This window comes from Phascolarctos cinereus, unplaced genomic scaffold, assembly GCF_003287225.1.
Source record: "Phascolarctos cinereus isolate Bilbo 61053 unplaced genomic scaffold, phaCin_HiC Scaffold_4;HRSCAF=312, whole genome shotgun sequence".
Taxonomy (NCBI): domain Eukaryota; kingdom Metazoa; phylum Chordata; class Mammalia; order Diprotodontia; family Phascolarctidae; genus Phascolarctos; species Phascolarctos cinereus.
The window spans coordinates 503,606,660-503,625,107 of record NW_027555847.1 but is presented as its reverse complement, the minus strand read 5'-3'; the positions used below and the strand labels follow the sequence as shown (position 1 = coordinate 503,625,107).

General features: G+C 41.7%; 1 protein-coding gene across 6 annotated transcripts in view; it reads left to right on the top strand.

The window, feature by feature from the left end:
- The first annotated feature begins 62 nt into the window (after window positions 1–62).
- Window positions 63–18,448, top strand: part of GATA6 (GATA binding protein 6) — a 44,357-nt gene continuing 25,971 nt past the window's right edge. The window contains exons 1-6 of one of the 6 annotated variants that reach the window (XM_020968705.2): window positions 63–154; window positions 2,597–3,754; window positions 9,725–9,891; window positions 14,080–14,205; window positions 15,292–15,379; window positions 15,477–15,580. In XM_020968705.2, coding sequence (XP_020824364.1) covers window positions 2,635–3,754; window positions 9,725–9,891; window positions 14,080–14,205; window positions 15,292–15,379; window positions 15,477–15,580 — 1,605 coding nt within the window. In that variant the 5' untranslated portion in view covers window positions 63–154; window positions 2,597–2,634. The other 5 variants (XM_020968703.2, XM_020968700.2, XM_020968706.2 and 2 more) reach the window with 5 other exon arrangements.

Sequence of the window (18,448 nt, the reverse complement as noted above, 5' to 3'; positions counted from 1 at the left end):
GAGAGAAGGGACCTGAGACTAGTCGGATTTTCTCTTTTAGTCGAAATATTTTATTTGGGATATTTCTCTCCCTCTTTCACTACGTGAGATGTTTGTTTCTGCGGCGACAGATTGGGAAGAACCCAAGGGGAACTTTTTTTTTTTAAAGGACGGTGTGAGTATGAGGGTATCTCTTATGTGCTTAGGGTTGAGGTGGGTCTTGTGGAACACTTATAACATAGAGACTTTAGCTGTGCATCTCAGTCCTCCCACCTGTGCCCCTCAGGCGCTTGGGAACCGCACTTCTCACCATCCATTCCAGCTCCGAACCCTTGGACTCGGCCTAGTGGAACTAGCTTTAATCCTAGGACTGGGCTTCGAAGGCTGCTCTCCTTACACACTACAGGCTCTGTCCGAACTCAGTCTCTTTCTCTAGAACACGCACAGCCTCCCCTGCCCCCCACGTCCCCTCCCCCCTCCTTCTCCTCCCCTCCTGACTCGTTCCCTCCTCTCCTCTTTGGTTCCCTCCCCTCCCCTCCCTCTCTCCCTCCTCTTCACCTCCAGAGCCTAGCAGCTCAGAGTGAGCCGAGAGGGCCCGCTGGCTGGCACCCTTCTGGCGAGCGCTGTTTGTTTAGGGCTCAGTGAATCCAATCAGGAGCAGCAGGCTGCAATTTTCCGGCAGGGCTGTGAGAGGCGCCTCCTCTCTCCTTTTTATACTTGAGCAGCTCATCGCCGCACACCCGGGACTCTCCTCTTCGCTTGCTTTCCTCGGCTCCAGCTCCTAGCTCCCGGCATTAAACACCACTGCAACCAGCCTCGATGCAAATCGACCACACTAGGTTTGGTTCGTTTTTCTCCCTCTGTCCCCCATTCCCTCCCCTTTTCTTCCCTTTGCCACCCCCCTCCTTTCCTTTTTTTTCAGTCCCCTCCTTCTGGCCTTTCCAGTTCTCTCAATCCCTTGGGGGGCGGGGTGGGGTGGGGGGAGAGAAGCAAACACACTCCCACCACCAGAAAGCTACGTCCAGGATTCCGGGTGGGTCCTTCTCTTCCTTCTTCCTCGATGTCTGTAGCTGCTGCTGGGTTTTCCCAGGACAGAGCCTCCCGCAGGCAAACTTCGACTCTTTTTCTGAGTCTGAAATACTTATCTGCTCACCGCCTTATCTGCTAGTTATCTCAAAAGGACAACTGGGGTGGGGAGTGGGGGGGAGACCCGGAAGGGGGAGCTGACTGGGAAGCAGACTCCTTTTACACTATCCCAGCGGCGATTGTGGGTGCTATTACTTTGACTATGGTTATCTTCCACGGTCCGAAGAGATTTTGGAAAGCAGCCTCCGAGGAGGTGGGACTTTCTGGTTTCTTCCGTGGCTCGCTGTCACTTCTTCCTTTTCCCTTCTTTTGGGCGGACTTGGCTCTAAGGCGACTTTTATCCCCCGTCCACCTTTTCTCTCCCCTCTTTCTCATTCCCTTCTCTCTCCCCACTCCATACCCCGGAATTGTGTGACCTTTCTGTTGCATGTGAGTGTGGTCTTGGTGTGGAATAGATGGGGTAAGGAGCCAGGGCTACAAATCCTGTATGAGTGCTCGCGTGTATGTGTGTTGTGTGTGTGTGTGTGGTGTGTGTGTGTGTGTGTGTGTGTGTGTGTGTGTACGCGCGCGCGCGTGAGTGCGGCGGTCAGCATCGCAGGGCTTGTTGTTGTGGAACTGTGCCACTTCTAAGGTGTGCAGTGGCGGCTGCAGCGGCGGCTGATGAAGAAGGTTTGGGCTTGGGTCTCGATCCTTGTAGCTCTTGAGGCCCACAGCTGATGGCGTGGCCTGGCACAGCCTCTCACCAGAAGGTAGTTGGCTCGGCTTAGGCTCCCCTTCGCCCCCGCCTTCCAGCCTCCTACGTCCTCTCACCACTGGTGCTCATCTCGGGATCTCTCTCTTTTCTTTCCCCCTCAACCCCTCCCTCTTCCCCACCCTCCTCCTTCCCTCCTAGGCAGCTAGGAAAACTCTAGGAGAGATCCAGTGGGGGAGAAAGTCCGCGGTTTCGTTTTCAGGGACAGGTTGCTTTTCTAGGGCTTCTGCTAGTTTTTATCCAGGGAAAGCTTAGACACAGTCACCCAAGGCGAAGATAGAGAGAAAAGAGAGGCACTAGGGGCCCCCGAGTGCACGCACTCGTACGCATTCTCTTTAGAAAAAAAAAAGCCTTTTGTTTTCCCCGTCCGCTTCCCCAAGGGGAATTAACTCCCAGCCAGAAAAGCCGCCTAAGGGAGATTTTACTTGATTGGAGTGTGTTAGGGACTCTCTAGGGCTGGTATTGAGCCCAGCAAAGGATGCTGAAGAGGGTGAGGGAAAGAGGCGCGGTGAGGGAGGCTGGCGGGTGCGTTGGAGCAGAGGAATTAGGTATCTCGGGTTGCGAGTGTGCAATAAATTGCTGGTGCTCCAGTCCAAGTCTTTCTGTTATCCCCTAGTCGTTCCCCCCCCATAGTAGAGGAAAGGGGGCTTTTCAAATGACTGTTTAAAAAAGAGGAGAGGTCTAGAGCGCTCCCTCATTTTCTTATTCGGTAATATTTCTCTCGGTGTCTCTCTCTCTCTCTCTCTCTCTGGTTTCCATCCCTGCCCTCCCTTCCTCCAGGAGCTAGCGGAGCTGCTAGGTGCGGCGCCGGACCTTGGATGGCCTTGACTGACGGTAGTTGGTGCCTCTTGAAGCGGTGCGGGGCCGGGGCTTCAGACGCCAGCGACTCTTGTCCCTTCCCAGGGCGGGAGCCGTCTTCCCCACCTTCCCCCCTCTCCTCTTCTTCCTCCTCTTGCTGTTCCCGGGGGGGCGAGCGGGGCCCCGGCGGCGCCGGCTCCTGCAGGACGTCCCAGCTAGACTCGGACGGGGCCGGGACCCCGGCTCGATCGTTGTTGCTCAGCTCTTACGCCCCACACCACTTCGGGCCACCCCACGGCCCTTCGGCACCCGGGGTCGGGGGCCAGGGGAGCTCCCTGTCGGGCTGGGAGGATCTACTACTCTTCACTGACCTCGACCAGGCCGCGACCGCTAGCAAGCTGCTCTGGTCCAGTCGCGGCACCAAACTGAGCCCTTTCGCAGCTGCAGAGCAGCCCGAGGAGATGTACCAGACCCTCGCGGCCCTCTCCTCCCAGGGACCAGCGGCTTACGACGGCGCGGCCGGCGGCTTCGTGCACTCTGCTGCCGCAGCCGCGGCGGCGGCTGCAGCCGCCGCCAGTTCTCCAGTGTATGTGCCCACCACCCGCGTGGGCTCCATGCTTCCTGGCTTGCCTTACTTACAAGGCGCTGCCGGCGGGCCTCCTAATCACCCTGGCGGGCATCCCGGCTGGCCCCAGCCTTCAGCCGACAGCCCCCCGTATGGCAGCGGAGGTGGCAGCAGCAGCGGCGGAGGCAACGCGAGCACCGGGGGTTCGCATACTTCTGCCCGCTTCCCTTATTCGCCTAGCCCTCCGATGCCCAACGGCGCGCCCCGGGAATCCAGCGGCTACGGGGCTAGCGGGAGCAGCGCGGGGAGCAGCAGTGGCGGGGGAGGCAACAGCGGGAGCCTTGGAGCCATGGGCAGTAGGGAGCACCAATACAGCCCGCTGGCTGGGCCTCGGCCCCTGAATGGATCTTACCACCATCACCACCATCATCACCACCACCCCGGCCCCTACTCGCCCTACGTGGGAGCGCCGCTGACGCCTGCCTGGCCCACTGGTCCCTTCGAGAACTCCGTTCTGCACAGCCTTCAGAGCCGATCAGGGCCTCCGCTCACAGTGCCCCGGGGCCCAAGTGCAGGTAAAGTCGGCGAAGCACCCCAGAGGCTGGGGCAGGGGTAAGGGTAAGAAGGAAGCCAGCCAGTTGGATGAATGGCGCATAGGGGGAGAAGGGAGAGGAAGCCAGCATAGTGAACTGAAAGGAGGTAGTCGGGGTGGTAGAGATTGTCAAAAGGTGGGAAGTCCGAAGTTTGACTTGGTACGTTTAGTTTAAAGGCTGGGGCTATGGGCCCTTTTTAAAATGTAGGTGCTCCCTCTTTTTCAGTCAGTTTAAGGGGTGTGTGTGTGTGTGTGTGTGTGTGTGTGTGTGTGTGTGAGAGAGAGAGAGAGAGAGAGAGAGAGAGAGAGAGAGAGAGAGAGAGAGAGAGAGTGTTCGTTCAAGGGTGCTCAGCTAAGTTATACTAATCTGGGGCATTGATGTAGTTAATTAAAAAGGGGAGTTTTAATTTTGCTTTGTATCCGAATGTCTAGGATTTTATACATATAGGGTGTTATGTGACTTAGGGAAAGGGGGAGTGAATTAATTTATTTTGGTGCTTGGAAGGAACGGGCCTTTCCAGACAAACTTTTTCCCTAATTTTCTTACCCTCTTACCAACATTTAGGAGTTTGCTATGAAAGTTGGAGTTCTACAGTGCAGATGAGATTTTTGATTGACTGGACCTTGAGGAATTTAGGAGGGCTTGGGAATTTTAATTATCCTCACCTCCTTCCAATTCCCACAAACAACTCAATTTTCTTTACTGCCTAAGGGATTTTATTTTCTTTTAAAAAATATTTTAAGGAACACAGCAGTAAGGGGATTGAATGTAACTTGTCTTCTCCCTGAGTTTCTTGGAGATAGAGCAGAGGAGCAGAGGTTACTTAGTCTTGTCGTGGATTATGGGTGTCATTTTCATACTGCAGAGCTGGCAACTTGCGTGATTATTCCCTGAAATCCTATATCAATGACTTTCCATTTTTGAGGGAGGCTGTCCTGATGGCAAGGTGAGGACCCCTGGGCCTTGGTAGCTGAAATCGGCCAAGCCTGTTGTGAAATCACAACAGTGATTTCGTATGTTCAATACTCACCAACAGGCCAAGTCTCTGTGCCTGGGGGTGCCATTTGGGCAAATCTATCACACTCATGGAAAGATGCAGAAGGGCACCTCCATTTCAGTCTAAACTGGACATTTTTCAGTTCACGTATCCTTCCTAAAGATTTAGGGTAATTGATCCATACAGTAATTACTAGGACACCTAAACTGCACCAATCTCATTTATTTTTCATCTCTACTGAAGCCTTTCTCAGTCCTCAGGAACACTTTTCATCTTATTTCTGACCTAATGTTTGATAATCTGACAGATTCAATGGAATATATTTTCACTTTTGAAGGAGGCACAGATAACAGTACTGATGCCAGAGAAGATATTAACTAGTGTCAGACTCTCATTCATCTATACAGCTTCTTAGCCTTCTCCAAATACTTTCTTGGGTCCAGGTGCTAAAAGTTGAAGTGTGAAAACAAGCAGAGCCATGAGACAGACAAATTCTGGCATACCAGAATTTGGCAGACCAGAGGTCACTACAGGTATGGGTTGAGGTAACTCAGTGGGTGGGGTGTCTATGAAGTAAAAACACTAGTTCCAGTAGTCACAGGCCAAAATCAGTTTTCTTATTTTATTTGGAGCAGGTAAATATGGAGACAATTAGCACCCCCTTGCTCCCTGCCACCTCTCACACTTTAGTTTGCCCATTTGGTAACCTCCCCTCCCCCCCAGCTATCATTTAATGTTAATATTTTGAAAATCACCTGCATAAAAGCATCTGTGTGTGGTTACCCCCTATTAGACATGTGATTTGCATGGCAGTTAACTAGCCACACAATTTTGCCATCCCCTCCCCCACTTAGGATGACATGGGGATCCCTAATCTGTATGATAACAAATCCTATTTGCTTCTAGGAATGAGGATATGGGGCCTTTTTAAAAAAGGAGATGGTGGAGGTATACTTGTATTAGAGGAAGACCAGAAAACAGTGAATGGAATATAGTTGTAGATCAACATTTAGCAGCTAAGGCTATTTCTGGACCCAGAGTACTCCTTTATCTCTCCTCTTTTTCAAATTATTCTGGTATTTGATAGGATAGTGTGTATGAAGATATTTTTCTAAAGAACACTAAAGAAATCTTTGAATAAGCAAATTATTTTAAATCAAAGAATTCTTACAATATCTGTAGCAGAGGTATGGTGGCTTCTAATTTTAAATATTTCAAGTAACACATCTGTTTCAAACATACTCTTTTCACCTATCCACATATCTTATCTTCCCTTTAGGTCATATTATTCAAATGTGACCAAATACATTTGCAGACAAAATATATATATTTTTTAAATTGAGTATTGAAAGTAGAAAGGTTTATTAAGAATAAGGCTTAGGGAAGTTTTCGGTGATTTGGAGAAGCAAAGTAGAAACTAAATAACACTCTGTTCTTTGCACCCCAAATTGCAGGTGTCTTGATAACAAATGTCTTTGAGGGGCCAGGGCCTGGAATGTCAGTGTTACATTCAGTTCTTAGCTAGTTTTTCCCATCTCTTCTTCTCACAGCCGGTCCTCTCCCTCTCCCTTTGACAGATACAGTATACTCGTGCAATTAAAACAACTAAAGCACAAATGAAAATCTTTCTTTCAAGCTGTACAATTTAGAGTTTTGGAATCTAACCTATGTTCTTCATCCCTGGCTCCGGGGTTTCCTGTGAGGTAATAAGTAGAGGACTGTGTTCAGATCCCTCTGCCTTTCAATTTGCCGAATCTGCCACAACTCATTCTAATCTCATGTCCTTTTATGTAATGATTCCCTTGTGGTGAACAAACGTATGTAGTTAGTGATCACAGTATAGTGAACACAGCCTGAAAGAAACTGAAGGGACCTGAGACCTGGGGTAGTTTCTGCTGCTTTGTCTGAAGTCATTACTCTATGGGCTCTAAGCTTGGGGAAGAGGAGTGATAGAGACTTATGCAAAGGTTGGGTTCTAAAACAAATGAATGAAACTACCAATATGATCAGGAGTCTTCCCTCCTGTTTTAAATCAAAAGTAGAGTTTAGATTTGGAGATGCATCTAAGCCAGATAATAAATGGGGGGGGGGAACCCTAACCAACCAAACAGCAAAACAAACATGTAAAATGAGTGCTTGGTTTTCCTTTTGGAATCTAACCAAAAAAAAAAAGACTGAAATTCACATTAATTTCCCAGTCAGATTTGGTGCATTAATTAATATTAGTATTCTCTTTAGGAGGCTATGTACTTTCTGCAATTTCAAAATGACATGTAATATAAACAGTGCAAAAAAAAAAGAGGAGAGAGAATTTTCAAGGCAAAGTGAAATACTCGCTCTAATAGGTACTCTGAAAGGTAACATTTTAAAGTTAACAACCAAGATAAATAACTGTTTAACTTCAGTGTCCTTGAAGTACTAAGCATTTTTACTGATTACAGAATTCAATGGTAGCTTTTAGCGGAGAGAACAAAACCTCACGTGTATGGTGTTGGTTAGTTTGCCTGCCAGTGAAAACCTTGCATTCTCTATTCTACAGGATATTTAGTCATTTCTGAAAGATGGAAAAATAATCTTTTATTAAGGTGTTTTTGTAGATGAAATAGTGCAGTTATTAATTGAAAACCTTAAGCTCATTTAACTAACCTTACAATGAGCAGTCAGTAAATATAGTACTTGTTCTTGTTAGATAACAAGCAATAAGAGGGAAATTGATCAAGGGATAATTTTATAAAGTATAAAGAAACAGTCCAGAAATTTCCAGAGAGAGAGGGATAAATATAGAAAACGTATTAGCTATAATTTAAAGAATCTTAATGATAAAAATAGTTACAAAGATTGGGCTACAACTTCTAGGTAGTCTTCCTCTAAGAAGAATCTGTTTATCCATTTGCTCACATTCAGTTGTTTGTGTGTGGGGGAGAGTAATAAAATGTTACAACTATTTGCTCTTAATTAGTGATTTTTATTAGCAGGTTTATTTTAACTGTGAGTCAACAAAATAGGCAAATCTGTGAATTGGGATTTCAAGCACATTTTTAATAGATCAAAATTTTAGTCTGGATGAGGTTAGATTTACCTGGCAAATTAAAATGAAAGAAAGGCACAGAATATGGGTTGGGGGAGGTTATTTAATGCTGTCAGGTATAGTAGTTTTGAAAAGGGAACAAAGTGTTAATGTTACAGTGACAAAAGAGGTTTAGAGGCAGCTGTACATACTAGCTGTACGGCTAAGCACTCTTTAAAATACGATTGTTTTATAGGAGAAAGAAATGTTTCAAGTAAGTTGTTTTCTCTTAAGCAAATCTTTTAGACACCTTGCCCCATGAATGTTTGCTTGGTTGGTAACTTTTTTCCCCTAAAGGAAATTGATTATTTTTCAAATTAATTAAAGTTTCTAGAAGCATGACCACAATTTAGAGAGAAAAAATCCCATTTGAGTAGGAAAAAAATCTCTACAAATAATTCCCATTTCAGCAGTCTTTTACTGAATTGTTGAAAGAGAGGAGGCAGTAGTAGAAACATTTTTTAAAAAAACCATTGTGTTGTGCTTCAAAAATGTCTAAGGTAAAGTTAGGAAAAGATAAAATGCATTTTCCCCAGGTTTTGGGAATGGTGGTGAACAGATCTGTGTTAATGTTTAATGACCTCTTCTGGTTTGGCAAATAATCTTATTGTAACTGTGCAAGCTTCATTCCTGAAAGTGTTCAGTATAAATTTGGAGAGAACTAGAATGGGATAGAGAGAAGGGGGAATATTGGTATCAATAATATTAAGTGTACACGTAACAAGTTCTTCAACCAAAGAACCTTCTTTTCTTTGGAAAATCCCTCTCTCAACAAAAGTATGCCAAAAAACCCCCCACACAAACAAAAAAACAAAACCACATCCAGTCCCTGCCCCTTTAAATTGAAAGCTATACAACAATATCAGCCTCCCTTTGTGCAGTTTCCAGAGTGGTTACAAGACCAAAAGTTCATTAACTGTGCCCCTCACCCCCATATAACTTAGTCAAATATACCAGGATGGTGTGGCTCTACCAAACTTGTAGAATAAGATGCCCCAAAATAGATAGCATTGGGCAGTAGGGATGGCGACCAGACCTTAAATTTCAACAGTTTAGAGAACTCCCAGGCAAGGAAACTCACTCTTCTAGTGAAGATTGGTACTTTCTTTGACAATTTATAGTCTTAGAGAGTTAACTAGAGCAGAGGGGTCAAACTCATAGCAGCTTTGCTGTACCTAAGGATCCCTTCGTGGAGAGTAATATTATATTGTGTTTTTATTTATTTTGTTAAATATTTCCCAATTACATTTTAGTCTTGGTTGAGGCCACACTGGAGGTGGGCCAGGTATTTGAGGCCCCTGGCCTACAGTGCTGAGAGGTTCAGACTGCTCAGGTTCACACAGCCAAAATTTGCCAGAATTGAGACTTAAACCTAGGTCTTCCTGGCTTTGAGGTTGCTCTCTGTCTCCCACTGGAATGGGGGAGTGCAAGGAAAATGGGGACAATTCTAGAAGGTTTTCCTGAATCATTCCTGGATTGAAGTTGGATTGTTAAGAGGAGGGGGAAGTGGAGAGAAAGATTGCAGTCAAATTTCAGAGGGAGCAAGATAATTTCATTACAACTCCATTGGTTTAGTAGGGAGAGCCATTTAATTTCCAGATTATTGGGAGGAAAGCAGATAAGGGCAGCAACTGCCACCCTAGGCCTTTAATAGGCTCCATCATAGGATCATAGATATAGAGCTGGAAACTTAGAGGTCACTATTAGTTCAGCTGAAAATTTAGAGGTCCCTACTAGTTCAGTCCACTTCATTTATAGATGTGGAATCCGAGGTTCAGGGAGGTTAAGTTTTTGTTTCAAGTTCTTCATCAAGTCAGTGTTAGCTTCTCAGTCTCTAGATGTTTATATCAACCATTGTCTTCTTATTCTCTCCCGGTCCCCCCTCCAGAACTGTTGGAGGATCTGTCGGACAGTCGAGAATGTGTGAACTGTGGTTCTATCCAGACACCCCTGTGGAGAAGGGATGGGACAGGCCACTACCTATGCAATGCCTGCGGGCTCTACAGCAAAATGAATGGGCTGAGTCGACCCCTCATCAAACCCCAGAAAAGAGTGGTAAGTGGGAGCATGCATAGAGCAGTCTACCTATGACTGAATCCATATGGGGTTGAATTAAACCTTTTCCCTTGGCTGTGGATGTCCTAGAATTTGGAGCCCCTTGGGTGGCACCATGAGATGGGGATAGAGGGGAGTCCTTCGGCTGAACATAGCCAGACAGTTCTCACAGACTTGTTAACAAGTAGGGGAGATAGGACAGACTAGAAAGCTGTTTAGTTACTCCTGGGGCTGTGTGGGGCTGGGGGTTCCTGGGTTATCATGGATTCAAGCAGGAAGGAAAGAGGTTTGGGATGATTCCCCACATAGATTCCATTGTAAATTATCTCTTGGGCCAGCTTGCTTTTGGGTCGAAGAGACAGATCCTTTCTAGATTCTTAATTTCACTTAGAATTAAACATCTTCAGCTTTGATGAGTCGAATACTATGCATTCTTTATTTTTTGGGTGGAGGGGGAGGGTGTTGGATTTTGGCAAATTTGGGTTAGTTTGCTATCATTTTTGAATTGGTATTAGCCGAGGTGTTTGAAACCTAGAAATTACAAGTCTTTCAAGTTTATGATGCTGAAAAGCTCCAGATTTTTCTTCAGGTATCAATTTCACCTCTATGTTGAGTCTCTTGGTGAGAGAAGATTATTACTGCTGTATTTACTAGAGAAAACACATTACAGACAGTCCTAGTAAAACGACGGGACAACATTTATTTTAGAGAAATGCCCTAGTCCCTAATGCATTTTAAAGTAAAACATTTTGCTGTAGGATGCTAGATTTCTTAACTTTGTAGCTAATTTATTTGTTATATTCTAATTAGCGGGAGCAAATGCAACACTTTATTGTGCTAAATAGATTAGATTGAAATTGCATCACAATGGAAGTCTGTCACCTTATAGGGAGGCAATTAGTTTTATGGGTTTGTTTCTAGTGTATTTAAAATAAAGTGGCTAAGGTGAATTTAATGAGTGTGAATGTATACGGTTAAACTTAATTATAACCTCCTACAATTTAAACCTCCTATAATTTATTGCTTCCCTCAAATGGCACTCTTCTAAGAATCCAATAAATAAGTACAAGGATATGGGGTGGGGAGCATGGATGTTGCAATAATGTGTTATATATAAAACTATATATGATATATGTATGTATCCCTGAAAAATGTTACAAAGAAATTTCAATGTTTCCACATTTTAGTTAATGGATGAAAAGAATGAAACTACATTTATGGTTCTGAAAAGCCACATTGAGTACAATACTCGCTGAGTTCTGGAGGGTAACATTTTCTCCAATTTAGCGCCCAAATTTGGCTGTGGAGTAAATTTGATTTATTCAACAGGCAGATGCAGGTTTTGATAATGCCATTTATTATACAAGTTTTGTGTACATGTGCCTACAGCTAAGATTGCTTTTAACTAATAAAGAAATGCAGGGGCAAGAATTAAGAAGAAAACATAGGAACAAAAAAATAAAATCCCAGAGCTGACTTGTTTTCTTTCAATGTAACAGGTGTCTTAGTGGAAACCAAGGTCAGCCAATATAGCTAGCAAATAGGCAATAAATGGAACCAATAAGAGGGTGTGTCACGAACAATTAGTAGTCACTGTGGACTCCTTATTTATGGTCATAATGGTTAGAGGATACTTCTTAGAAACTGAATGCTATACTTAAGTTTGTTTAACCTGCAGTACATAACCAATCACAGTGAATTTGACATTGCAAAATAACAGATTTATGGTGTAACTTGAATTCCTTGTTAGTGATGAATGTAACAGAGATCACTTGTTACAAGAAACTTTTATAACCTATTCACCTTCATTTCACATGTTTATGAGGACTGGCTTGACTTATGATATATGGTCAACGGCCATAAAGTTCTTTGCAATAGTGGCAATTTCTGATACAGGATTGTTTCACATTGACTTGAAATTCCACTGAAAACTCATAAACGACTTGTTTACAAAATGGACCTTGCTGTCACTAATTTACTGACTTCATATATTCCTAAAGAGGAAGCAATTTTCCCTCTTAACCCTTTTTCCCTCATTTTTTTTGGAGGTGGAGGGAAGACAAAAGTAGTGAGCTGGTCCCATCTTAGCTCCCTCAATTTCTCTCACATGCTTATTTTGTCATCATATCAAATATCTCTCCAAATATATGTTAGATGAGCCAGCCTCATAAATTTTAACCTATGAAAGTCAAGCTGATTCTTAATGTAGAGTTTAATTTTCAGTTTAAGGCACTGCTTGAAAGGTCTACCAGTGGCATAGGTTTATTTTATTTTTTTCTTTATATCAAATCTTGAAAGAACTCTAGTAGAGGCAGAACATCATATACATGATACCCAGTTTTACTTTGCATTTTGTGGTTTTACAAAAATTACTCTAATATCAGTCTGGCTCATTGTTCTGTGACTGCTTGCATTCTCAGGGTACATAAAGGGATGAAATCCTTTGTAGTCCCTCTGAATTAAATGTTTATATCTAATAATGTTGATTATAATATCTCACATTTATAGAGCTTCAACTGCTTTCCTCACAATAACCTTATGAGGTTGGTTGTAGCTGTGTTATTTAATATTTCTCATTTTATAGATGAGGAAACTAAGGATCAGAGAGGTAAGTGACCTGCCCAAGGTCCCAGAGCTGAGATAGGGAACCACGTCTCCTTACTACAGATTATTCTTTCCACTACCTCAGATTATCTCTGAAGAATTAGGCTTACAGGTTCTGATGACTTCTCAGAGTTTTACCATTTTGCTGGCAGATTTGTTGCATTTTGTGAGGTACTCTCCACATTTTCACAGTGATTTCTTCTAATTTAATTTGCATAGCTAAGTTTTATTCCTTTACCATACATAGCTTTTTAGGATATTAAAATACTTCTGTGCTTTTGTTTCCCACCACCTTTCTTTTCAATTGAGTAATTTATATTTTTGGACAGCTAGATAGAATCCACTTGGAAAATAATTTGAAACCAAATTTTTAGTGTTAGGGATCTAATCATTTTAAAAGTTTAGACATTTTAATAGCTTTGAGGCTCATCTATTTTAATTTGAGAATTAAACAACTGAGAACCTGGGTAAAACCGAACAAAGTGGGGAGACCAGTTCTGAAGTCCTACCTAGGTGAACCTGTATAATATCTTTACACGAAGTGCATTTATTACTTTACCTCCACAGTGAATGTCAATATGAATCAGGATGAGTGATCTTCTTTTCTATCAGTGTAAATAAGACAATGTTAGCCACTAGTGTTAAAACAACGAAAATGTCTACATTCTTTCTCTAATCATCAGAAGAACAAGAAAATTAGATGGGTAATAATTAAGATAACAGTTGAATATAGGGCATATAGCATACTCTTATCTTTTGCTCTATTTTGTAGAAATTTTCCAAAGTTATTTGAGACCAACATATATAGAGATAATATAGCTGCTCCCTCTTCCTTCCCTCCTTGCTCCCACATTCCTTTTGTGAGTCATTAGCTTGCTCCTTTCAGAAAAAATAGCATAATTACCTTAATTTTGCATTTGAGAAAATAGAGATGAAAAGTTCAAAGGGCCTCAGCCTAAAGCAATCCAGCAAATAGTGGCTCCTCAGAGACTGGGTTTCCCAACACCTCACCTAGATATAATGATTGACTATTGACTGTCACAATAGGAAGGATGGTCACATTGTGCCTTACCTAGTGATATCCAGTTGTAAGTTTGATGTATGAAATGCTGTTGGTAACCTTTTAAACGTCAGACCTGACTGTTCCATTTAAACAAAAACAAAAGCAAAACCCTCCAATATCAATAGCTAGGAAGTACTTCCAAGTTCTGATGAGAAAAAACTGTTTCAAACATATTCTCAAGGCAGTGGTGATAATAGCTTTTAGCCATAACCAATTACCTCGATATTGCATGGATACTTATCAACGGCTATTTTATAAAACAGTAATACACCATAGCAAATCTGCTTATCAGCTTTGTGAGATAAATCATACTGCACAAGCCTCCAGCATGTAGTCTTGAGCCAGGAAGAATTGTAGGTGATTAATTTTATTTCCTGATTTTGCATTTCTCTTTCCTTGCTATTTTAGTTCTCACAAAAACCAAATGATATAATGTGCCGGTATTGGGGATGACAAACATTAAAGGACACAGATGGATGACTATTTGTCCCAAAGTTTGATTTATTTTTTCTTGTTTCTAGCCTTCAACACGGCGGCTTGGTTTATCCTGTGCCAACTGTCATACCACAACCACCACCCTGTGGCGTAGAAATGCAGAGGGTGAACCTGTTTGCAATGCATGCGGGCTCTACATGAAACTTCATGGGGTATGCCGTTTAATGTGGTTTTACATCATTGATGCAACTGAATGTGGTTTTACATCATCAAACATTCGATGTGGCTCTGGTAGGATTAGTACATGCCCAGTGAACTGAAGTGTTAAAAAAAAGAAAAAGAAAAAGATGAGAAGCATTCAGGATATTGTGTTCAATAAAAATGTCAGAATTCTTTCACAAATGTAAAGAAAAGCAGGAATAATCAAGCAAGCAAACAAACAAACAAAAAAGCTCTAACAAAATCACACAGACTGACCTATTATAAATGTGAGAAAATCAGTATAGCTTTTTAATCTTACTTTGTGTATATGCTAAATAGGTACAAGGTAGTAGTGTTTTTGTTGACAATTCTAGAGATTTTCATTTTGAAACATGGCATAAAATACCATCAATATGCAGAGCTTCTTTGTTTTTAAATGGGGAAAGATGTGAGATATAGTAATAAGTATGTAAAAGTTATTGAAATTGTAAATTGGATTTACAGTTTTTCTCTATAATGAAAAATTTAATCTATTGCCTTTCTTCCCTCCCTCCCCCATAAGTGAATGATTGGGGGAAAAAATAAGCTAAAGTGAAGAAATAAAAATGTTCTGTTAGCAAATCATTCTTTTTTTTTGATGAAAGGATTCATTAACATGGAGCTTCTTTATTTTAAAATTATGTAAAAGTTATTGAAACCATCATTGATACCTAAAATTGTGCCTCCAATTTTTGTTTAGAATGAAAAATTTAATCTATTGCTTTTTCCTCCCAATAAGTGGGCTAATTGAAATTACACACACACACACACACACACACACACACACACACACACACACGTGGAGTAGTAGAGGTGTTCTGTTTAGCAACTCATTACTTTTTTTAATGAAAAGATTCTATGTAATATTGAGATGGAGAAGGGCAAGTGATGCTAGCTTTGCACACATGAAATTCTATTGCAAAACTGGTAGGACTGAACTTTTATAGGTGTTCTTTTACCTGATCTGTCTGCAAAAGTCAGTTGCAGCTACAGGTTGATTTCTGCTCAAAAAAGTATTTACTAAACTTTATGGTATGTGCGGAAAATTTTTCCCCCAGGTCCCCAGACCACTTGCTATGAAGAAAGAGGGAATTCAGACCAGGAAGAGAAAACCAAAGAACATAAATAAGTCAAAGGCATGCTCTGGTAAATATAAGAAAATAAAGTATTTGATTGCAAAGTCTTTGCCAAAGTTTAGAAAGGGAGAAATATGTATAGTGATGGTGTTAATTATGTGTTTCAGGTAACAGTAACAATGCAGTTCCTATGACTCCAACTTCCACATCTTCTAACTCCGACGATTGCAGCAAAAATGTTTCTCCTACCACACACACCACAGCCTCAGGGGTGAGTGATAAAAAGACTACAATACCTTTCCTTCTAAAGTAGAGTTCTCTATAGTATGTTATCTTAGCTTTTATCTTATCTAGTAGTTACAATAATCTAAACCAACAGTTTAGTTTAGTTAGCTGATACTCGAATAGTTTTTTGGAGGAAATTACATTTAAATGTAAACATATGACAAACTTAAGTACTTTACAAACCTCTTAATTAAGATCCATATCATTTTTTATGGTTAAATTAACCCATGTAAAACCAAGAAGTTTTGGTTTGAAGAGCCTTAAATTGTTTTACATCCAAGTTTTTATCTAAGTCTAGTCACGTGTACCACAAATATAGATCACAAAAAATACCAGGTCGACAGCCAACTGGAATCCAGGACTGATGGCATTTGAAAAGTCAGTTACCTTGGCTTATCAACTCTTGCTTTTATTATCTATTCAAAGCAAAGCTTATTCTAATTTATTATGTGTTGTATACATAGAGCTCTATTTTTGCTTTCACCCTAGAGTCTTGTCCTCAGCTGTGTAATATCTTGCTTTCTTATATGACTTTCTTTTTCCAAACCGTATTGGTGATGTCACCTGACTTTAGCCTTATAGGAAGACTGTGAGGGTGGGTGGGTGGGTGGTAGGTAGGTAGCTATTCAGCTGGAGAAGCAGTCATTATTGAAACCAAGCCACAGGTTTAAGTGAGTAGAACCCAAACTTTCTGATTCTTAACTGCTCTTTCTATTAGATGCCAACTTGTCTTAAAGATCCACCTTTATCTCTTTAATATGTAATTTATTGCCAGAATATTAAAAAAAAATCAAATCTGTGATAATGTGGCTTAAGCTTATCCTTTATTGGAAGACAAAACTCAAAACAAAAATTGTTGCTTAAAATGATTTTTTTGGTATGTCTCAATGTTCTCTAACCCAAATTCCTTCCAGCTGTTTCATTACTGAAATATGCAGTTTCACTGTAAAAGTTTTAAAAAGGGGGAAAAAAGGGAACCCTTTTCATTTGTTTTTGTTGTTTATAGATGCATCTTAAGGAATGCTTATTGACTTTAGAGAAGATGGATTTGAGGGTATGAGATGATGATTTTACAAGGAAGACAGAATACACATTAATTTTTGAGGATCTTGAGTGGAACGCATTAAACATGGGAAAAGTAAATACTAAGAAGACATTGAAAATTTTTTAGTCTTCTAATTCCAGGCCTGTAGAGCTATGGTTATCTCTATAAATTGAATAATACAAACCCAGTTTGCTTTGAGCTTTATTGATAGGTGAATAAACTTTTCTTTTGGCCTTGGCATTCTATATCAGTAGACTATATTGCCCAAAGTCATTAGATAATTGCCAAGTTTATTTTATTTTATGTTTTATTTTGTAAACTCCCTTCCCCCACACCTAGTTTGGATCTCCCAGTATTATAACAGGCACATTTGCCCAACAATGGGCATTGGGGAATAGAAACCATTTGGGGTAGAGAGTGCTTTATTCTTTTGTGGTTCCTATTTTAAAATGTCAAAAAGAGCTACTAGTGATTGAAATCTACTGCCCTCAAGGGGAAAAAAGCATACTTAGTAAACATATCTGTGGTCCTAAGAAGCAGTGGAATGTTGACTCAACTGCCTTCTGTTTGGTGTCCTTGGATTTGGATATACAGGTCTGCCCCAGGGGTGGGGTTTTCTTGTCACAGTTCTGGTAGGTGGTGGTTATTATTAATACTATTTTTAGGAAGTCACATTGTTGCTATCATCCCAGAGAGGGAGAATATGGCCCACCTGGTAGGGAGCAAACTTCGAAGACTGCAAAGGATTTTGGCTACTTAGTTGTCTTTTCTATCCAGAATAAAGGTCAGTTCCCTGTTTAAGGGCCAGGAAAGGCAAAACAACACACAGACTTTTGGAGTTGTTTGGAGCTGTTTGGAGAAGGAGAGATGAGCTTCATCACTAGTTCCTCTTCTATTGCAAACCACATGTCTACCACGCTGGGCTGGGTCCTCACTCCACCACTAAGTCCATTAGAGCCTATAGCTGTAAGCTTTAGGCTGGGTCCCGTTGCTGTATGACTTGTTCATGGAGTAAGCTGCAAATAGGAAATGTGAAGAGAAGCATGGCTAACTATACCGCCCCCCTCCCCCCCAAGTTACTTTACTGGTATTTCACAAATGGAGACATTGATAATCCCAGTTAGTGTGGTCTTGGTCATTATCTACCCACTCTTTCTACCCACTGCCATTTGGAGAGGCAATTGCTAAATTTTGCATTATTTTACATATATTTTTTCCTGTACATGTACATGAGATAACAGGTATGTGTTATCTCCCCTTTTAGAGTAAAATTTCCTTGAAGGTAGACTAAATTTTGTCTGTTTATCCCCAGGGCTTGTCACAATGCCTGGCATATAGTAGGAGCTCATATTTTTGTTGACTGAGAAACCTCTTCCTACTACTTGCTTCTTCTCCAAAAACGTATGTTGTTCAGAAATAAGGCTTTTGTGATCCATAGTTTTCTGGAGCTCTCTTTCCCCTTCTGCCTTCAGCAAAACTCATCCCCTGAATATCATTAATATCCCTCTCCTTAACATTACCGGCAGGGGGAGATTTTGGGCACTTCACATTTTGGGGAACTTTGCATACTTAAGGTTTATATTGTTCCATATTTGGGTTCCATAATGTAAATCCAACTTACAGTTTCAATAACTTGTATTTCAATAATTTGTATTCAAGATTTCCTTGAAGCTCTTCTCTCCAACCTGAGTATCAGCAACTATAGATGAGGAGGGAAAGAAGCTTGAGGAATTCCAGAGCATCTAAACTGCTTAGGGGAAGGAGGGAGATGTGCCTTGAATCGGGATCTCAGTTCTTTTGGCACCTTAT